At 52.1% G+C, this 22,243-nt stretch overlaps 1 protein-coding gene across 8 annotated transcripts in view; it reads left to right on the top strand.

Annotated features, from left to right (window-relative positions):
- Positions 1-22,243, top strand: part of TXNRD2 (thioredoxin reductase 2) — a 51,365-nt gene that overhangs the window by 13,180 nt on the left and 15,942 nt on the right. For 7 of the 8 annotated variants that reach the window (XM_030292481.1, XM_030292486.1, XM_030292479.1 and 4 more), the window contains exons 6-11: positions 1,540-1,618; positions 2,177-2,239; positions 6,546-6,616; positions 15,798-15,817; positions 16,608-16,699; positions 18,974-19,148. In XM_030292481.1, the coding sequence (XP_030148341.1) occupies positions 1,540-1,618; positions 2,177-2,239; positions 6,546-6,616; positions 15,798-15,817; positions 16,608-16,699; positions 18,974-19,148 (500 nt within the window). Of the gene's footprint in view, positions 1-1,539; positions 1,619-2,176; positions 2,240-6,545; positions 6,617-15,797; positions 15,818-16,607; positions 16,700-18,973; positions 19,149-20,127; positions 20,462-22,243 lie in introns of those variants that run through there. The other variant, XM_030292487.1, reaches the window with a different exon arrangement.

The following is a 22,243-nucleotide window of genomic DNA, read 5'->3' as shown; positions in this document are numbered from 1 at the left end:
CCAGAGTGTGGGAGCATAGAGAGGGCCATCCCAGACGCCACCACCTTCCTCGAGGCAGGTGACCTTTCTCCTGTCAGGGTGGACCACTGTTATGTGGAAGGAGCCCCATGAGCCCCATGTTGCCCAGGCCCCACTCTGTGAAGTCCACAACTCACCTCTCATCTCCAAGGCTCCCACACCCTGAACCCCACACCTTACCACCCACCTCCTGGCTCTCTAGGCGTACATGAAGGCACCTGCTGTTGCGTGCTGAAGCATATGTCCAACATGATCATTCTAGCCTGGGACAAAGTCCCATCAGCCCTTTGGGGTCCCCCAACCAAGATGCCGAGATTTCTTCCACCAAAGGATCCTCCCTGAGGAGCCACTACCAGACGGAGAGGTGCCCCAAACTGCACTTGACTCTGGCTAGGCTTTGCTCCTGGCCCTGTAGCTCTTCCCTGTGCCCATGCAGGTCATGGAGGGGACAGTGTTCCCTCAGAGGTCTGGTGGCTCTCATCTGAACTCTATTTGCTTGGCTCCAAGGAGTCTTCTGGGCCTGTACAGTAGGCAGCTATTTTGTACCCATGAAACCCAGGACACCTGAGCTGGAGAAGCTGGCCCACCTGCCCATCCTGGGCATCCCCAGTGATCCCCCCCACCAGGGAGCTGAGCTGTATCCTGTTGTTTTTCCTCTGTGTGGGGCTCAGTATCCGCCAGTGCGGTTTGCTGGAAGCATAGGGCTCTGCCATCCATCCTGCTGGCCCTGGGCAGCAACCAGGCAAGTGCCAAACAGGCCTGACCCCAGGGCAGCTCTAGAGGTGCCCACAGATGGAAACCGGTGCAGAACTTCTGTCTGTATCCTATGGCTATTGCTGAGCTGTGGGGGTGAGTGAGGACTTGCTTCCTACAGCTCAGGCAGCATATGGAGGCATGGGGCTTGATTGTGGGGAGGACATAAAGTCCAGGAGGTGATAAAGCCTTCCCAAATGTGCCAAGAACCCACCACTACAGGGTGGCCTTCATTATTAGAAGATGTGGATCATTTCTACACACCATGCACCTGCCCACCCTTATGTCCTCATCAGACCTGTTTTCCAGCCTCACTATCCCCTAGAGGGATGTAAGAGTGTAAGAATAATGTCTTCCTAGTGGGCACCCTTCCTTGTCAGCAGGAGGTTGGTCATTTGGATGGCGGGGATAACTGGGTGCACATGGGGGCCTCTGTTCCCTGCCGGAACGTGCCCAGGTGACAAGGATGGACCCTAGGGAGGCTCAGCCACTTCTGTCATCACACACACCAGGGCTGTACTTGGGCTCTCAGAACCATGCTGGCTTCTGTCCAGCAGTTCCAGGGATCTATGGTCCAGGGGACCCTTGGGGAGACGACAGCTACCCTTCTCCCCCTTCATGCTTCCCAGTGCTGTCTGCCCCACCTGAGCTGTGGGCAGGGGGCTGTGGGTCCAAGCTAGGCTTTTACCCATCTGCTCCCTGTTTAATCCCGTAAGTGACACTTAATTTACAGAGGAAATATTTGACAATCTTATTTTTATTTTGCAGAAAAGTCAAGTACTTTAACATCAAGGCCAGCTTTGTCAATGAGCACACGATTTGCGGTGTCACTAAAGGTGGGAAAGAGGTGAGTGCCCAGCTCTCCTGAGTGGCTCCTCTCAGGCAGTCCTGACCCTTCCAAAGACCTGGGGTGCCAACTCCAGCTTCATTCAACCCCAGTGATGTTCACAGTAATAAGTGCTGCTGGAATTGACAGCAGATCTCTCTGAGGCTGGTTGTCACTCTCCATAAACAATGAAACAGACCACTGAGATGCATGTTGTGCCAGGCTGCCTGCTGTGCTGGGCGATAGGGTGGGTGGTCACACCCTTGCAGAATTTTGTGGGGATTGGAGGAGATGAGACACCTGCAGGGTGCTCTGTAAACTAGGGGTGGGGGGGGGTGTTTGGAGTTACAATGTCTCCCTGCCCTCTTCTGTCGCACCCCCTCCTGGCTTGAGTACCCTTGACAGGCTCCCAGCTCCAAGAGACCTCTGAGCTCCTGGCTGGAGGGTCCACACTGCAGGGCAGCAACTGTAATTAGAAAGTGTGGGTCTCTGCCAGGGGTACCTGTGGGCAGTCGAGCCCTCTGCATCTGTGTGCCACAGTACATCTGTGTGACCACAACTTCCTTGATTTCTTCTCAGACTTTGCTTTCCGCGGAGCATATCGTCATTGCTACTGGAGGGCGGCCAAGGTACCCCACCCACGTGAGTGTCCCCAGCACACAGCCTTCCCTGCCACCCTGGGCACGTTCATGGTCTCTCAGCTCATGCTTCCCATACCAGCAGCATCCCCATTCTTTCTTTTCTTAAAGAAATTAGTTTTTCTATATTCACTGTGGTCACTTTTTCTTTCTTTCTTTTTTTTTTTTTTCAGTTTTAAAGTTTATTTGTTTTGAGAGGGAGAGAGGGTGTGCACACACGTGAGCAGAGGAGGGGCAGAGAGAGAGAGGGAGAGAGAATCCCAAGCAGCCTCTGTGCTGCCATTGCAGAGCCTGATGGAGGGCTTGAACCCGTGAACTGCGAGATCATGACCTGAGCTGAAACCAAGAGTCAGACGCTTAATCAACTGAACCGACTAAGCCACCCAGGCATCCCTGTTTCTAATTCTTTCTCATGTCCATTCTACAGAAGCAGGTCAGCAGGGACCCAGTACTGCTGAATCCTAAGAACAACTGTCACTTCACTCTTCCGGTGGCTCTGAGACACCACCGCACCTGGTCTTCTTTGTCTTGCTTTGCTGATTCTTCCTTTTCTCTTCAGCCTCAAAATGTTGGAACATCCAGGACTTTAGCCTTTTCTTCCTTCCCCTACCCCAAATCTTGCTTTTAATTGACCTAAAATTTATACACCATAAAATGCACCCTTTTAAAGGGTACGATTCAGGGAGTTTTAGTATATTCACAGTTGTGCAGCCGTCAGTCTCCACTACCTAATTCCAGAACATTTTCACCCCCAAAATGAAACCTTGTACCATTAGCAGTCACTGCCCATTCCCTGCCTCCCCAACCCCTGGCAACCACTAGTCTGCTTTCTGTCCCTATGGATTTGCCCACTCTGGACATTTCACATAAATGGAATCAGACATGTGGCCTTTGTGACCTGCTTCCTGCACTCAGCAGAATGTTTCCAAGATTCCACATTGTAGCATGTGTTAAAACTTCATTTCTCTTTATGCCTGAGTAATGATCCATTGTGTGGGTAGACATATTTTGTTTATCCACTTGTCCACTGATGGACATCTGAATTGTTTCCACTTTGAGTTGTGAATAATGCTGCTGTGAACATTTATGTACAAGTTTTTCTGTGGACTTAAGTTTTCACTTCTCTTGGCTATATACCTAGGAATGGAGTCGATGGTCAGTTTTTACTTTTTGAGGAACCACCAGACTGTTTTCCAAAGCAGCTACACCATTTTACATCCCCCCACCAATAACATGTAAAGGTCATACTATACTTTCTTGTTTCTTCACATTTTGTAATTTTTTTATTGAAAAATGAATATTTCAAATAAAATAATGTGTTAACTCTGGAAGTCAGAATCTCTCTCCACTGTAGGATTTTGTTTATTGCTATTGTTTGTCAGGTGGTTTTCTGAACTGATTTTGTAAAATCTATATCCTTTGTCATGGGAGGCCACTAACGTCTCTGCTCAGTTAGCTTAGTGGTCAGCTAGTAACTAGACAGAGGTTTCCTTAAACACCTGGAGAAAACACACAGTCTTTGCTGAGGGGTTTGTAGGCATTTGGGGGCATGCTTTTGACATTTAGCCAGGTACCAGAAACTCTGCCTTAGCCCTCACTACCTACTTGTGCTGGGCCTCAAGGCCAGCCAGAGGTGAGAGTTCAGGCTGTCTCAGGCCCTTCCCTGGTGTGTGCACAGCCCAGTGCCTACACCTGGCCTTCTAGGTCCCCAGGAATACGTGGGACCTTTTCAAAGCTCTAATGGACGTCTCATTCCTTGGCTTTTCCTTTTAAACTTTTGGGTAGTATGTTGTTTGCTTCAGCTGTTATCCATCACCTCAGGCAGCTGTGACATTACATCACTGGGAAGATCCTCCTCAGAGAGAGCTTTCGACCCTGGGCAAGGTCAAGAGAGGTGGAAGATAAGCCTCTTGAGTGGGGTCTTCTGGGGAAGCCCCAGCCAGGTCCAACAATGACTCTGGGAAGGAGCTTTGGAAGGCCTCTGGCTCTGTTCTGCTCTCCAGTACGTTTTTAAAGTCACTCTTCATTTCTCAAGGTTGCTGCTGAGCTGAGAGATGGGGCTAGCGTCAGTTAAAACTCCACCAAACTCACTGTTCTTACCAAGTCTCAGCCATTTTTCTTGACTAAATGTTCCCTGTGTTGGGGCGCCTGAGTGGGTCAGTCAGTTAAGCGTCTGACTTCAGATCAGGTCATGATCTCACGGTTTGTGAGTTCGAGCCCCGCATTGGGCTCTGGGCTGATAGCTCAGAGCCTGGAGCCTGCTTCGGATTCTGTGTCTCCCTCTGTCTGCCCCTCCGCTGCTTGCACTCCGTCTCTCGCATTGTCTCGAAATAAATAAATGTTAAAAAAAAATTTCTTTTTAAAGTGCCCTATGTTGCCACAAGCCTTTGGTTAATTTCAGTGGTTCTCAAAAAGTTGAATTTTACTTTTTTTTTTTAATTAATTTATTTTTTTTTAGTTCTGGCTTTTTTTTTTAAATTTTTTTTTTAACGTTTATTTTTGAGACAGAGAGAGACAGAGCATGAGCGGGGGAGGGTCAGAGGGAGGGAGACACAGAATCCGAAACAGGCTCGAGGCTCTGAGCTGTCAGCACAGAGCCCGCACAGAGCCCGACGCGGGGCTCGAACTCACGGACTGCGAGATCATGACCTGAGCCGAAGTCGGCCGCTTAACCGACTGAGCCACCCAGGCGCCCCAAGTTCTGGCTGTTTTTATGGAGGGGTGAACTTTGGGAGGTCCTCAGTCCACCATTTTTTGCCAGCATCCCCTCCTGGCCCCGTCTTACTTGAGGGTGCTTCTCTGCCCTCACCCCCACAAGGAAGGTGGAGCTAGTGGAGAGGGGGATGGGAAGCAGGAAGCGGTTTGGCTGAGGTCACAACCACATGGGTCTCACAGGGGAACCTGGGAACCAGGTGGCACAAGCCCTGAGCCTCCACATGGGCTGTGGTGAAGTTAATGAGGCCAGTGGATTTCCCGGGCATGGAGGCTGCTTCTGCCTCCTAGTTAGGACAGAGCACAGATGGAGGAGGAACAAGGGAGTGGTTCTGTTTCTCCTCAGATGCTTAAATCCTAAGCCTCTACTTTTAGTTCTGTGCTTTCTCTGGAAATGGGGAACAGAGGGGGCACAGAGGGAAATGTACACCTCCAGTCCTCAGAGGCTACCATGCCTCCCTTCCAGCTGTCAGGCCCTCAAGAGCAGCCTCCAGAGGGGACAGGTGGCTTGTGCACAGAGGTGGCCCTCGGGCAGATTATGTGGCTCTGTAGGGTGGCAGGGTGCTATTGTACAAGGTAGCTACAACAGACGGGAAAGGTGGGTGACCCTTAGTGACCCCCACACCCATCAGCCAAGCCCACATTGGTTCTGCTTAAAGCCCCTGAAGGCCACAGTCAGCTCCCAGGAGCTGGGCAGTCATCTCAGGCAAACCTGCATATGTGCCAGGGTGCCCTGCAGAGGCAACAGGCCTGGGCCCACCATGCTGGACCTCAGCTGGGCAGCCACCATGTCTCCATTCGCTCAGAGGAGGATAGAGCAGGAGCTGTCCGGTGCAGGGGGAGTCAGCTCAGTGGCCACTCCACCCTCCCATCACCCACCTCCACCACACCCTCCCTGGGTGCCTGCCAAGACTTGCTTATGTTTTAGGCCCTTTGATTTCCAGACCTTTCAGTTTTCTTTGCACAACCCCGAGAAATTCCTGACTTTATTTTTATTGCCAATTGGAATCATAAACTGTTTGCAGTCTGCTTCCTCTCCACCAGCACATCTTACTCTTCTTACTCTCATGGGCTGCTGAGAGGACGCTGGTCCTTGTGTCTCCCCAGTCTGCTTGGCAGTCCCTCTTGGGCTCCTCTGGGATTCAGGAGAGTCTGTACAATTCCCAGGCTCCCTCAAGAGTGCCCAATAGCATCCAGCCTTCAGCCTTGTGCCTTTGGAGCCAGCCTGTCCCTTCATGCCCTGACTCACTCTGCTCCTCACCTGCCCTCCTCTCAGCTCGGGTCTGGATCAAGGGGAAGGCCCTGGAGAGCAGGGAGAGCCATACCCCAGCTCCCCAGCCACCTCATACAGCCAAGGTGTGCTGGGGTGCTTTGCCCAGTAGTGGATGGCACACTGAGTCAGATATATATAGCCTGGTCACCTGTCCCTAGAGGCTAAACCTGAAGAAAAGTCTGTGGAGCAAGGAAGTGCACCCATGTGTGAGCCGGGGTGGTTCTGGTTGAGTTGCGTCTACAAAATGGTCATCCTCTTTGGGGGAAGTCTCTAGGAACAAGCTAGGTGATGCTCTTCTCACACTGATCCTTTTTTTTCTGGGTAGATTGAAGGCGCCTTGGAATATGGAATTACAAGTGATGACATCTTCTGGCTGAAGGAGTCCCCTGGAAAAACGTAAGACCTGGCATGGGCCTTAGTGGAAATCCTCTTGTTCACAGTTGCAAACATCAGGGCCATTTAGAACCATATGTTAGTCCTGTCTCTCTAGTGCATTCTTTCTTATCTACTGGAAAGAAGGAAAGGGAACATGGTTCTTGTGCCCCTTGGTGGGGCTGTTGACATACTGCATACTGTGACTGTCTTAGAAGTGATGACGCAAGTATTACAAAATGCATTAGCCAACTGTCTAGGGCAGCGGTTTTCAAATAGGGTTCTTGGAGCCCCAGGGTATCAGTGGGTCCCGTTAAGGACATCACAGAGGAAGGATATTCAAGGAGGAGAAGGTAAGGCCAGGTCATTAGGGAAAGCCATTGACCTCTCCTTGGGCCTTGATTAAACATCCCCTTTCCTCTGGTTTACACCTTGGGCTTCCCTGAAATCCAGCAAAGGCTCCAAAGTTCTCAGAAACCATAGCCCAGTTGTGGAAATAAGACTTGAAGTGTGTGAGTGGTTTTACACTTCCTGAGCAGGTGATAATGCACTAAATGCACTTCCTGTACCCACAGAGCAGGCTGTTAGGGGGGCGTTTCAGGTCCAGACAACTCTTGTGAGCGGCGTTGGGGGTAGTAGTTGGGGGGGTGGGGGACTTCATGCTTGCAGGGACTGGAAAGGCCACCAGAGGGCAGCAGAGGCTTGGTCGTCAGCAGGCGCTCGGTGGCCTTGGGACTTGGTTTTGAGAATATACATACATACATACATACATACATACATACATACATACATACATACGGGGTGGAAAAGCGAGGAAAAGTGCGAGGGTAAATGGGCGTGTGTGTGCAAGTGTATGTGTGTAGGCACGGGTGTGCTCTGCTTGTTACTGTTTCACTCTTCATGAGGCATCTCTGTTCGCAGCCGGGGCTTGATTCCCTTGAATGGATGTGATGTAGTTTATCTTTTCATGACTCATGAGCATCTCCCTAGTCTCTTTTTGTCATCATCATGAAATGCTGCAGTGAAAACCTTTGACGTGCATCTTATTACTGTCATAATGCTTCTTGCATGTTATATACACCTGTCAGGGGTGTTTCCTACAGGTAGAGAACCCAGGTGCAGGGGTAGGTGCCCTTCACACCTTCACCCATGCTGCTAGCAGGCCCTCCCTCCTGGTGGGCTTCACCAGGTTACAGGTGCGCTTCTGCCTGCTGTCCCCCTTCGCCCTGCCTGGGACTTCAGCTTTTTCATGAGCTGTAAAACAGAAGGGAACCTCTCCCCCTGCTCCTTTGGGGTGAGCACCACTTGTTTGTGCCCAAGGCCTGTGTGGTCCCTCCCAGTGACTGTGGTCAAGCTCATGCAGGTTTGCATCCCTCTGTCCATCACCTTCTACCAGTTCCCCCAGCTGTGGTTTGTCTTTCTACTTGGGGGTATTTTTTCATACAGAAGTTTGTAGTTTTCATGTTGTCACGTTGATCATTTTTTTCCTCTATGCCGAAATTTCTGAGTTATCTTTTCTTTTATCATCAGCCAATTGGTTAAACATGGCCTGATTTTATTTGGATTTGCTATTATTAGTCATCATTTCACATATTTATTAGCCATTTAAAACTGAGTGTGTTGGGGCGCCTGGGTGGCTCAGTTGGTTGAGTGTCCAACTTCGGCTCAGGTCATGATGTCACAGCTCGTGAGTTCGAGCCCCGCGTTGGGCCCTGTGCTACAGCTGGGAGCCTGGAGCCTGCTTCAGATTCTGTGTCTCCCTCTCTCTCTGACCCTTACCCACTCTCATTCTGTCTCTGTCTCTCTCAAAAATAAACATTTTTAAAAAATTAAAAAAAAACTGAGTGTGTCTGTGAATGTGTGTGAGAGAGAGAGTGTGTGCATGCGTGTGTGTGTGTGTGTGTGTGTGTGTGTGAGAGAGAGAGAGAGAGAGAGAGAGAGAGAGAGTGTGTGTGTGTGTGTGTGTGTGTGTGTGTGTGTGTGTGTGTGTGTGTTGTCAGCTTGGTCCTTGGCCCACTTTCTATCCGGTTTTCCTTTTTTCTTATCTGTTTCTTATCTTCCAGCTGGTTTGCGTATTAAGGCTGTGATCCCATGTCGTTTATACTGCAGATTTTCTCAGCTTGTCATGTCGCTTAACTTGTGTGATGTACAAATGGTTTTTTTTTAACTTTTTTTTTTTTTTTTTTTTTCGTACCTTAGATCTCTTTTTACACTTAATGGCTTTTAGATTTATTGCATGTTCAGGAAGGCCTGCTCCACCCCCAAGATTGTTTTTGAAAAAGAGCCCCTGTATTTTCCTTTAGGCCTTCCACAGGTCAGATTTTCCTTTGCGACCTTGAGGTATTTGCAGTTCATCTGTGATATGGTATGGTGTGGTGTGGTGTGGAGTGGAGTGGAGGAGTGTGGTGTGGAATGGTATGGTGTGGAGTAGAGGGTGTGGTGTGGAGGGGTGTGGAGTGGAGGGGTGTGGTCTTAAATGGTGTGTGGCGTGGAGCGGTGTGGTGTGGAATGGAGTGGAGGGATATGGTGTGGTGTGGTAGGTGGAATGGTATGGAGTGGTTGTGTGGTGTGGAGTGGAGGCGTGTGGAATGGTACGTGGAGGGGACTGGTGTGAGGTGTAGAGGGGTGTGGTGTGGAGTGGAATGGAGTGGTGTGTGGTGTGGAGTGGTAGAGAACAGGCTTCTAGGGTTCCCGTGTCGCTGACCACTCACCCTTGAGCCGGGCTGAAAGCTCCATCCCCGAGTGGAATCCCGGTCCTGCTCTGGCTCCTGGCTCCCACTTTCCTGTATCACTGGCGCAAGTGCCTGGCGTTGGCTTCAGATCTTCTTAGTTTTCTTTCGCATTGATTCCTCTGGGTGGAATGTAGACCTGGTTTGCCAGCCTGTCCACAGTGGTCCGCTGGACCCGTGGTTCAGCCTTGAATGTGCAAGTGCCTGGGAGGCCAGCTCCCTGCAAGGAAACTTGTGTCCTGTTTGAGGCTGCCATGTGCTTCAGTTGTCTCGGCCCATGACCAAAGGCCAGCATTTTCTGAATCCCAGTCTTTTGTCAAATTAGTTCCTGCATATTCTGTTGTTTTCTTTTGTTTGCTCTTTTCCCATTACATTTTAAAAGTGGTGTCTTCAGTGCCCAGGAAGGGGTCGGTTTCTAGTGATTCTCTCCCTAGCCACTGGTCATGGAGGCTGGGTGTGTGGAGAGGCTGGCCTAGGCCATCACTCGGCTGGGGAGGGCGGGAGGCGCAGGCATGGTGGGTGCCGCCGGTGCTCAGCCTGGTGGCCCAAGCTGTGGGCCCCTCCTCTGTGACCGAGTGCCGGGGCAGTGGCCTGCTCCACTGGGAAGACACCACCCCAGATATTTTGGTCAGGAAAGAAAGTGCTGTGTTTATTTTCTTCAGAAAAAAAACATTTAGAAGATTTTTTTTTTTAAAAAAAAGCTCTTTCGTTTAGAAGGAATCTAGGTATGTTATTGTTTAAGAAAAAAGTGTTTGCAATGTATCAGTCACCCGTTTCGTTCTGAGCATGATTTATGTGAGGAAATGGTTTTTTTTAAAAATTAAGCTGGAGATATATCCCTGTACGATGCTTCTGTGAAAATGCGGCTTTTGTCCGGTGCTGTTAATGCAAGTTGTAACAGTGTGATATGGGAGTCAGTGTTTACATGCTACATTCCTCTGCTGCAGTCAAAATAAGCCCGGAGGGTCTACAGTAGCATTTCTGTATTTTATCAGCTTGGGCTGGGGCTGAGGGGGAGGCCTCTGCTCACACTTGGAGGGGCTGTTTCTGCCAGATTTATTTGCCTTATAAATATTCCCTGTGTTTATTTTAACTTGCTTTTAAAATGGAGCTGAAATTAATATGGACCTGAGGGCTGCCCCCCAGCCCTGTAGTGCCTCCCACAGCCGGGCTGGGCATTTCTGCTTGGTCCCATCGGGAGGCCCAGCCGGTGGTGGAGGGTGCCCAGAGAGCCTGGGCTCCGCCTGCAGCGGGTGCCATCCCCACAGGCCTCTGGGTGGGCACGTCCGGCCCCACGTCCCTTATGGGTTCTACAGCATGCACAGGGCCTTCTTCCCTTCGTCCTTCCCCATGACGGGGCACAGGCAGCATCTGAGACCTTTCAGGATGTATTGGAGTGGGGCACAGTGGCAAGTAGCCCTTCGTGAGGCCTGTGTCCTATGGTTGCTCCACGTCTTTGCCCCCTCAAGGCATGAACCCCAGTGGCCATAGAGGTGTTGTAGGCTCACAGACATTTGAGGAGTGCCCCTATCCTCCTTTGCTCGAATCCAGGTCTGGGGAACCTAAGGCTGGATAGATGGTAGAGAGGGGATGATGAAGCCCAAGCCCAGTTGGTGGAAAGAATTAAACACCCTTCACTACACAGCTGGATTACCCCAGAGGTAACAGATCATGTGTAGAAAACTCTAGCATATGCAGTGTGAGCTCCCAAGTCCATGAGCAGGACACTGTGACTGTGAGGCCAGGGGGGAGATGCACCCTGGCTGCCCAGACCCTCAGAACCACACCCCCACCTGAGGCATCCACTCAGCCTAGGCGACCCGAATGCCAGCTTTGTGTCTGGCTTGTTTGGCTTTTCCATTGTTCTTGTTTCTTCATTTTTCTGGGTAAATCCAGGGCAGGTTGAGGAGGAGCAGGAAGTGAGGAGGATTCTGGGAGAAGAACAGGGTCCCCTACGCAGGTAGCAGGAGCCCCTTCGGAAGGAATGCTCAGAGGGATGATGGCCACTTCAAGAAACTATCCACCACCAGTGGAGGAAATGGGGGTGCAGGGTGTGCGCTGCCCTGCATGGGGAAGCTTGGAGATGGCATGCAACTCTCCCTGCCCCAGCTGTCCAGCCCAGCAACCCTCTGGCAGGTGGAGGGAGGGTGGAAGGGAGAAAGGGAGGCCAACTCACCACAATGCTTTCAAGGAGGCAGGCACTGGGGTATCTGGATCCTTGTGCACCCAGGCAGCTTGGCTCCGCCTTTGATCATACAGCCCGGTGACCTTGGTTCACTCACCTGGAGGGTCACCTCCTCTTTCAGGCCTTTTGGACCCAGGCATCCTGGCTGGGACTTGGGCCCAGCTGCCCAGCCTGCCCAGGCCAGGATCCTCAGGTCCTGTGCACGCTGTGACTATTCAGGCAGCCTAAAGGTGAGGAATTGAGGTCACTCTGCTCCAGACCCCCTTGGCTCCCTGGCCCAGCTGGTCAGCACTCACACCTGGGGTTCACGCCATGTCTGCAAGGCCAGCTCTGTGCATAGGTGGGCTCTGAGCGGGGAGCTTTGGGGTGACTTAAGTACTGTCACCTTTCTCTGACATAAGAGGACTTGAATGAGACTGGAGTCACCTAGGGGCGGCTCTTCTCCCACGTTGGCCTGACACACAACTGAGTTGCTATTTCCAGGTCACAGACTGGACCCGGCTGTTCCCACTCGCCAGCCCAGGACTGTCCACTCTCCCACAGCTGCACAGCCTGGCCCTCTCTGTCCTCGGACCCTACTGCTCTGTGAGGCAGAGTGTTTTTGTAACTCAAGCTGATTTAACACTGCCTGTCAGAGTTGGTCCTAAGAGGTTTTTTTTTTTGTGTTTTTTTTTTTTGTGTGTGACCCTTATTTTAAGTCTGGAATCTGACTAGGTTTTGTGATCATTTTTCTCTCTCCCTAAGCGCAAAAGGGAAGAATATAAAATTTATCTTGTGAAGAACCACAGCCATTTGGTTAGGAAAACTCACTCCTGCGAATTTTCTCATTTCCTGCTTAATCTCCACGTTCATTTGGTGTGACAGCCTTGTGTCCAGCAAAAGGGAGACCAGCTATCTGCCTGACACTTGGCTACCAGCCTGTAAAGCCCCACTGACCATCTCCCTGGCATGTCTAAGACATGCTGGGCTTAGGGGCTGAGGAAGACAACTCCTCCAGGTGGCATCTGTTATGAGGCCAGAACACAGAGGCTCTGGCTAGGCGGAGGGGGGCCCAGTGTCAGGCCCTGAGGGGTGGGATGGGTCTGGCAGATCCCAGGCAAGCCCGGAGCCAGCCCCCACTGGGGAGGGGGCCTTGGGGCCCCCCACCCTCCTTGCTGCCTCCCCGGGGCACCTGAGCTCACAGCTCGTTTGGCATTTCCTGCACTGGTGGGGCCGCCAAGGAGCCAGGTGCCTGCCGTGAGGGCCTCACTTTGTGTGGGTGTTCCCTTTGGGGAGCGGATCAGGGGCCTTCAAACTCGAGAGGCAGGTGGAGGGCTCTTTAAGCTGGGGCTTCATGGGTCTGAATTAAGGCTTTTGTTTCTGCTTCCTCCCCCATTCAGATTTTGAACAAGAAAGCCTGCCCTGTGATTAGGCTAATCCCACAGTAGTTATACCTTCACATGAAATGTTTGCACACCGAAGGGCACAGAGAGCAGAGCTGCCCAGAACACACGTAAAATTGAATCAGGGGCTCCCAGGATGCAGGGTAGTGATTTCCCATGTGGACTGATACCCTTGTGTCTGGGTCTCTTACTGTAGTGACAAGGTGAGTGTTTCCAGGCCTCAGAGGCTCACTCGGGCCCTTCCCCCAGATCCAACAAGCTGGTCCTGACTTCTTCTGGCAGCACCCCTGTCCTCCTGTGGCTGGCCAGGGCCAGCAGTGGTCATCGTGCCTTGGCAGCTGACCTCATGGTTCCCAGGCCCCCTTCCTGGCCAAGAGTCCCTTAGCAGCCAGTGGAACTTGTCTGCAGTTTCAAAGCTACCAATAAAAACAAAACAGTGCCCCTGTCTTCTGGCAGCCCCCCCACCCCTCGTGACCTGGAGGCTCCGGTGTCTGTCTGTTTTTGCTCTGGCATTTTCCTACTTTAGCTCATTTGAAGAGAGTTCTTGGATCCTGCTTTCTGCAAAGAATAATGATTATTTGATAAATTGGGCACAGGGATGGAGTGAAAACCAATACTCACAAAGACAAGAAGAGACCCAAAATTACCTTCAAGAGAGCAGGATGCTTGCTTGTTTATGAGATTTCAACTATACACATGCAGTTAAGGACACCCACTTAGGAATGGCTGAGCTGGTGCCTGCTGTCTTCCAGATGTGTCCTTCATCGGCAATTCAAAGCTGGTGGCCTGAGGGGTGGGCACCGTGACTTTGAGGTGGGAGTAGGAGACCCAGAGCATTGAGGTGGCTCCATGGGAAGAGCTGGCTGCTCAACACCTACATGACCGCCCACCCTACCTCCCCATCCAGCTCCCCATCCATATAGTGCAGGAGGTTGGGGAGTTACCCGGAGGCTGCAGAAACAAAACAGTTTTTTGCCAGAATCAGGAGACTACACTGCCGTGTCCTTGGCAATGTGATAAGAGGGCCTGGGGTTGTCCTGTACGCTGCACCCGGCAGCCAGCTGTCTCCCGCTGGAGGGTCCACTTTACAGAGGCAAGAAGGCTCCAAGACAGGCAGGGACAGCCCCGCTGTCCAATGGAGGGCCTCCCCTAGTGCCTGCATGGCCTGCCTGGCTGGGAGGCGGTTGGCCTGCGCCATCGCCACCACCAGAAGCAGGGAGCAAAGTTCACTGCATGTTTGGCATTGATGCTTTTACCCAACTTCATTCTTGCATTTAAGGCAGGATGTTCAAAGCAGTTAAATTCTGCTTGTATTTTAAGTAACTTGTAATTTCCTATCTTAAAGAAAGGCTTATACCTTTCACTGCATATATCGAGCACAAAAGAAGTTAGGTTACATAATTTTGAAAATGTACCTATACAGAGACATACGTATTACACATATACGTGGCTATGTACACACGTGGACACACGTGCACTCCAACATGTCTATTTCTTAAACATTGGCAGGCTCGGATGGGGCTCTGAATGCATCTCCGTGCTTCTGGCCAGCCGCGGGGCCATGTCCCTCTCAACTTTTTCACATACGGAGCTCTGTTCACTCACTTCAAATATGAATCCAGCACAGTTCTATCCCCAGCTCCTGAGAGGAAGCCGTGTGCCGATTGTTCCCCGCAGGGCACCTTCAACAATATTCCATGGGATACGCTGCTTTTTGAAATGGAATTATATCATTAGTACTTGCTGGGATTAGCGCTGACATTGGGCTTATCCATCCTTACATCACCTCCTCTTGTTCAAAGGCTGAAGGGGTGATCTGACAAGCCCACCCACATGTTACCACCCGGGCTGGGAATATTCATTCTGTGTTAGGTTCTGTGCACATGTGTGGATGTGTGCTTGTGTGCATGTGTGTTCATGCATGCAGAGTGGAGCTGAATAACAGGAGAGGATTTATTCTACTAGGGCAAATATTTTATTTTATTTTTTAATAATTTTTTTTAAGCTTATTATGAGAGAGAGACTGAGAGAGTGTGAGCTGGGAGTCGGGGTGGGGGGGGGAAAGAGAGAGAAAATCCCAAGCAGGCTCTGCAACATCAGTGCAGAGCCCAACATGGGGCTCGAAACCGTGAAACTGCATGATCATGACCTGAGCCAAAATCAAGTATCAGATATTCAACCAACTAAGCCACCTAGATGCTCCTATTAGGGCAAATATTTTAAATGACTCTGCTCAGTCCCTGTGTCCCCCTCTGCCTTCAGGTGCCCTCATCCTTGCTCAGGGGAGCTGGCTCTCCTGGCCCTGGCCTATGTGTGGTGGCACTGGGCAGGCATGTGTGGACCTTTCCAGCCTGGCCTTCCATGGTCCAAGAATGTTCTGACTATAACTGATGCTTTCCCAGAAGCTTCCCCACTGTCTGGTGTCCTCCCTGTCCTGCAAAGCATCTCCATTTCCATCCTGGCCACAGGAGGTCCAGAGGGACCCCATGGCAGAATTTACATTAGGACAGAAGGAAAACCATTCCACTTCTAATGAGATTTTTCTTACCATGTCCACAGACTCTGTATTGATCCCACTCCCAGGACCTTGCACAGGATGTGCTGTTTTGTCACTGACCACTCACATCCTTCACCACCAGGCAATTTCCCGATTTAGTGACATAGTGTTTGTCCTTTATTTCACAGTCGGAGCCTCTGGGAAGTGGGTTTTGTACCTTGGGACAACCTGTTTGAACAGTTAGCCTCAGCTGACTCATCAGCAGTGACACATCAGCTGACCAGGCCCCTTGCACGAAAGCTGAGGGCCCCATCCCCACTGCGGGCGCCCCACTCAGACAGCTGCTCATGTGTCATGGTGGGCCATGTGCGGGACTCACCATTCTTTCTCTGTGTGTCCGTTCCTCTAACAGGTTGGTGGTCGGAGCCAGCTGTATCCTTTGCTGGTGTGCAGGTGACAACCGGCTATGCTCACACTCCCTACGGCCCCTCCCGCACTGCTCTCCCTTACGCCAAAGCCTACACTCTGCCGCCTGGATCCCGGCTCTTATAGGGCCACTCAGGGCAGATTACCTGTACTCAGGGGACAATTTGAGCCTGACCTTTGAGGCTAGGGCTTCCTGGAGACATTTCCTGAGCCACACACTGAGACGGCTGAGCCAGTCGGGGCAGCTGGACACAGCCGTGAGGCAGGTGGTGCTCCCTTGAGAGAAGCCCCAGCCAGGCCCGTTCCTTCAGAGGGAGCAGTAAAACCAGAGAGGGTCAAGAGAGGAGCCATGGGAGGATCTGAGGTCAGGAGAGGGGCTATCTGATGGAAGATGAAAGCTGGGGCTGCTAGCTGGGAATACGGGTCGAAAGCGGCTGTTTCGTGTCTTTCATGTAGGAAACTCTTCCTTGCTGTCGCTACTCAGACCCCTTGGAGGGGGAGCCTGTCCCTAAAGGCTGAGATTAAACTCCAGGGAGCCTGCACAAATGCCCCATGGAGGCAGAAGCTGCCAGGGCACTGGGTGCTGGAGGGTGCCCACAGTGCTGTCACTGCACCTCCAGAGGCCCCACCTCACCTTGGGTGTGCATTTGTGGGATGGGGGTATGGGAGGGGGTCTTTGTGGCTCCTTCAGGCTGACTGGGGATTGGTGGGGGAGTGGGTGGCTGGCCATGGCACTGGGGTCTCTCCACTTGGCTCCTGATGTCATGATCCATTAGCATTCCTCAGCCTCTGGCAGATGTGGCCCTAGAGTGTGCTGGCTTCCTCACTGGGCTCGGACTGGACACCACTGTCATGATGAGAAGCATCCCCCTCCGGGGCTTTGACCAGGTATGGCTCTGTGTGCCCCCACTCCCACCTTGTGCTCTCCCCAGGGGACTGCATATCCTCGGCCAGCTGCCCCAGCCCAGACATGTGCAGGTATGGGCTGGGAATGAGGTCTCAGTCTTTAGAAACTGGCCCTTGAGTTGAATAAGGAGATTGTCCCTGAAATATAAAACACCCACCCAAGTGTGGAAAGGAACATGGAACAGGCACATGGAACAGGCACATGGAACATGTTGCAGCCTCCCACTGGACCTAAGGGCACCCCGGGCCAGCCTCACAGACTGCGAGGTTGAGTCACCCCTTCCCATCTCTCCATTAATGAGAAGGCGAGTGTTGGCTGAAGCACTGTCCTCTGTCTCCCTTGCCGAGCCCTTCTGGTGTCTAAATGCGGTGCTGCCTCCCCAGGGTCAATACTAGGTGGGGAAGCAGTTGCTAGACTGGTGAGGTCCTGGGTGACCACCTCAGGAGATGAAAGCTCCTGGCAGCATTCCCAGTCACCCACCATAGACTAAAAAAATGTAACTCATGAATCAGGATGAGCGTTTGGTGGTTTTCCTGGCCAGTGGTCCACCCCGAGCACTTGGAGCATCCACACAGTCTTTCAGGGCCTACCAGTTTGATGTCCTGTCCACTGTGCAGGGCCAACACCACACGCAGTCTTCCTGTCAGTCGGCCACTCCTGAGCTGCCAGACAGGAGCTCAGAGGGCCACCCTGCGGGGTCTAAAGAGTGCAGGTTGTCCTGATCCAGATCTGGGGCATAGACACCCTTGCTAATGGCGAGACGCAGATACCAGCACTGACTACAGATGCATCCGTGTTAGAAGCACATGGTTTGGTGTGTGTGTGTGTGTTTAACTAAAAACTCTTCAAGGGAAAGTCATCCATTAAAACCCAAGTCTGGGGCTATCACTGCCAAGATGTCATATGTCCTTCCCCCATGTCCCTGAGAAGAAGACAGACCCCCGTCCATCTGCACTCTGGGCTCTCGGGGCTGGCGAGTTCCCACAGAGGGAAGCAGTGAGCCTGCCGTGTCCAGTCTCCAGCCCCACCCCCCCAGCAGACACAGAGACCTGTCCCTCTGTCCTGTGCCAGCCACTCTATTTTACTTCACTCAGTGCCTCTGCACTGAGCACCTGCAACAGGGCTGTAGCATCCAGGGAAGGTCTCTGTGTCTCGGGCTATGGGTAGAGTGTGCCGGGCAGCAAACAGGAGCCACAGGAGGCCGCACTGCAGGATGCAGATGCGGACAAGGGGCATGTAGGGATGAGGACCACTCAAAGGACTGGCCTTAGCACTGAGCCTGGGCAGAAGCTGGAGAATGATGAGAAGGGATGCCCTGGGACACAGTGGTGAGGCCAGGTGACCCAGGCCCTGCTCTGCCTCAGAGAAGGATGTGAAGGCCTGGTAGCAGGCCTAGGGCCAGTGGTCTTGCCATGTGGCTCAATTTGACTCAGTAGTTCTCCCTCAGACTGTGACAGAGACTTCAGGCTTGTCAGGCATCCAGAGGGATCAACAGCCTACACTCCTTGTGACTGGTGTGACAATCCTGAACAGGCAGGCCTCTTCATCGTGTGTGTCTCTAAATGAACAGACACCAGAGGATTTAAACAGTGGCTTTAATTTTTCCTAAAAGAAAAAGCTGTGTCTGACTGGAGCTCTGGCCTGCACAAGCCCCCACAGTGGCACCAGGAACCAGGCCCCCATCTGCAGCCAGTCGGTGCAGAGCCTTCTAGGCTGGGAGGAGGGAGCCCTCTCTGCAGACACCCCAGCCAGCCCCATGGCCCCACCATACCTGCTACCTTGTACCTCTTAGTGGGGAGTAGAGGTGCCCACCTAGTGTCCCAGTTCCCCCAATGGTAGAGGAGGTGACAGCATTTGGCAGGGGCAGAGGGGTGGCGAGTCTAGAGCCAAGTGCGATCTGGTTTAGGCAGGCCAGAGCCCCCCAGGAGAAGGGGGTGCTTCTCTGTCATTGCTTTTAGTAAAGACTTAGCATCTAGAAAGGAGTCTAAAGGTCAAGTGCATCCTAACCAAAGGGCCTCAGGCCCTTGGATTTGGAACCAGGGAGCATCAGATGCGCTCCCGGCTCAGCCCTCAGTTCCTCAGTTCCTCTGTGTGAGGAGGGGCACTGCACCTTCTCCTTTGGAAGAACCTTTATTGGGCTCTTCTAGGGCCTTTTCAAGCAGGCAGGAGACCAAGTCCTTTCTTCCTACAGTCCTCAGTAGTGGACATTCTCACTGCTACCTGGTCCTCACAGCATGTTTTCTTGTGCTTTGCAGCAAATGTCTTCCTTGGTCACAGCGTACATGGCCTCTCAAGGCACCAGGTTCCTGAAGCACTGTACCCCGTCAAGAGTGCAGAAACTTCCAGACGGCCAGCTCCAGGTCACCTGGGAGGACCTCACCTCTGGCAAGGAGAACATGGGCACCTTCAGCACTGTCCTGTGGGCCATAGGTAAGGGTGCACTGAGCCACATGTGCACATACAGAAGTGAGCCGTACATGGAGACCAGCAGCGCCACCTCCCCTTCCTGCTGCCTCCAGGGCTCCCCTCGTTCTGCTGGCTCTCAGGTGGGCCAGTCATTGCAGCCCACCTCTTGGGCCATGATAATAGCCCGTGGGATTGCTTGCATTACCTCCCTGTGGGTTGCTTTGAGCTCCTCAGGAGTAGGGGTCTTACTGGTCTTTGTGGATGTCATACTTTGCAGATTTCCAAAGATGGCATCAGTGATAGGGCAGAGGCCTTGGGCCTTTCTCCGCCTTGCATGGGCTGGCTGCCACCTCACCCACAAGTGGTTATATTCTCATTCTCCTATTCTCTGAGAGGCATGGGTCCAGCTTTTTGTGGGGGTAAAGGCTGAGCAAGCATGGCTGGGCAAAATTAGACCATTGGTGACATGGCCAGACATACTTCTTCCCAGGTTGAATCCTCCTGCATCCCAAAGCCACCCCTGAGGGGCAGGATGGAGAGTAGGGATGCAGCGGGGTTGATACGGGCCCAGGGCCTGGGCCTGGGCTAGTCTGAGGGAGGGACGTGCACTTTGAGGACAGGCACCCTGGCCGGGAGCCAGGCAGGAAGAACAGAGAGCTCAGCCATTGTGCCCACCATGAGCCTGCTTGTGACTGGGGCACGGTGGTGCTGTGAGTGGGCTGTGGTCGCTGAGGGCTGACAGGTTCTCGTTAGTGAGGGCGTGTGGGACTGGGTGCAGTACACCTGCTTGGACATCGTGCCCACCTGATACCTGTCTTCTAGGGTTGGAATCTCGTTGTCCTAAGCCTTCTGTCAACTTGCATGTGAAAAAAACAATTGAGGTCTTCCTTTCTCGAGGTCTTTAGTTCTCAGGGTCTCTCTGCACTGGGCCTGGTCAGCTCTCCCTCCGCTATGAGCTCAGAACCTGAGTAGCTATCTGTCTCATCATCTGCTTCCATGTCAGTTAATCGAATGTTTACTGAGGACTCCGAGGGGCTGTCCCATCAGCGTTTGTCAAGACATGGTCGGCCTGGTTCCCACATCCCCTGCAGTGAGCCGCCGGGAAGAACAGGGCTGCACCACACAGCGATGTACATCTGAGAAGCCTCTCTGGTTTTCTGAGTTCTCAGAACACTTGGAATCAGACAATAAGATAAACTCTGGAGGAGTCAGAACCCTTCGCTTGTGTGTGGTCAACACGAGCAGATTTAAGGAGCAAGAAAATGCCTTGTAGTAAATTTAGTGCCTCTTGTCCAAAATTTAGCAAATGGCCACAGGAAATATTCTTGTTCAAATCATAAAACTAAATTTACTTTTACTAAGTAAAACCCACTTAGGTTTATTTTGTTGAACACTGTGAAAGGTTATATAACTATTCAGATCCAGAAGTGTAAATTGATATTTATCTTTTTTTTAAGTTTATTTACTTATTTTGAGAGAGAGAGAAAGAGAATCCCATGCAGGCTTTGTGCTGTCAGCATGGAGCCTGACGCAGGGCTCAATCTCCTAGAACTGTGAGATCATGACCTGAGCAGATACCAAGAGTTGGGCGCTTAACCAACTGAGCCAGCCAGGTGCCCCTAAATTGACATTTATCTTAAACTCCATTCTAAAAGGTGAGGTGGCAAGTTTTTCCCCTGATAATGCTTTGGGCCTCCCCCCCCCAAAAAAAATATGTCCCTTCTCTCACCTTTGGACAGAGGCAAAGGCCTGTGCCCATATGCCATCAGCAAAGCCCACACTGACGGCAGCAGCTCAGAGGGCAAGGGGCCATGCCCTCAGAAGGCTGCAAGTTCCTCCAAGCTTGGAGGGTCCCTGGTGGGCAACAAGCAGGGCCCCTGGCACGCAAACCTACTCTCCCCCTCCAGGAGTCCATTTTATTTTTTGTATTTTCAAAAAGAGCATCCCCCAGACAGTCTGCCCAACGTGATTGATGCTGGGGGTGGAAGCTTTTCACAGTCCTTGGCCTTTGACCTTGCTTCCCGAAGCGGCGCTGTGGTGGCGGCGGTTTCTGGCACGCCTTCTGGGGCTGTACGGGCATGTGCTGACTTTGCTGCTCACTCCCGGGCCAGGTTTTGTAAACAATCAGGAGCCACTTCCCAGTTTAACAACTGGGAATGTTTTCTGCTGGTTTACCCCATAAGCCTTTATCCAAGCATTATTTCTGCTTACAATAAAAGATGATCCAATCCAGGACGTTAAAATAAAACACCCTGGGGGCTGAAGGGCTGGTACCACAAATGGCTCCTGGACCATAGTTCTGCCTCAGCAGAGAGCGCTGTGTGCACACAAGCTGGGTAAAAGCAGGAAAGAAGGATGCCCCTCGTGCCCTGTGGACACACTGAGGGCTGGGACGAGCTTCCGTTGCGTTGAGCTGCCCTTGTGCCTGGTGCCTTGGTCGCGGCCGGTGAGGACAGCATCCATAGGGATGGAGAAGTGGGCCCTGCAGTCTACAAGCCAAAGAGGACTCCAAGCCTCTTCCTCGGCCCAGCCTTGATCTCCACGTGGTGGATTAAATACATTAGCAGTTAAAGCAGTTAATTGCTGTGCAGGGGGCCAGCTCATTGTTTGTCTCTGAATCACCCACCCACACCAGGTGTCTCAGATAATAGACTGGGAACTCGCAGCAAGGAGGATTTCCTGTCTGCAGATGTGCCGATTACGGTGCTGAGTGAAGACAGTCAGCCTGCACTGCGCCGCGGGCTCGAATTCACCCTGTGCAGTTAACCAGTTGTGGCCTGAATCCTCAGCTGTCTGGGGGAGCAGGAGCAGGACAGGGCATCCGAGTGGACACCTGGGTGTGTAAACACCTCTGAGCTGGAGCTCATCCTTAGCTTAGCTTAGACTTTGCTTCAGAGGATGGGCAGAGGGCCTCTGGAGTGAAGCTCTGGAGTAAAGCTGTTGCGTACCCCTCAGCATCTCAGAAGGCTTTCTATCCTTCCCTTGAGGGAAAGGTAGAGACTCTGGCACAGCAGTCCTGCGCGTGATCAGAAAGCCCAGACAGCTGGTGTTCCCACTGTCCGGAGTGCCAGGAAGGGCTGTCCTGGCCCTGCCTCAGGAGCCCAGTTGATCTGTTAGGA

The sequence above is a fragment of the Lynx canadensis genome, chromosome D3 (assembly GCF_007474595.2).
Source record: "Lynx canadensis isolate LIC74 chromosome D3, mLynCan4.pri.v2, whole genome shotgun sequence".
NCBI lineage: Eukaryota > Metazoa > Chordata > Mammalia > Carnivora > Felidae > Lynx > Lynx canadensis.
This window is presented reverse-complemented; position numbering and strand designations above follow the sequence as displayed.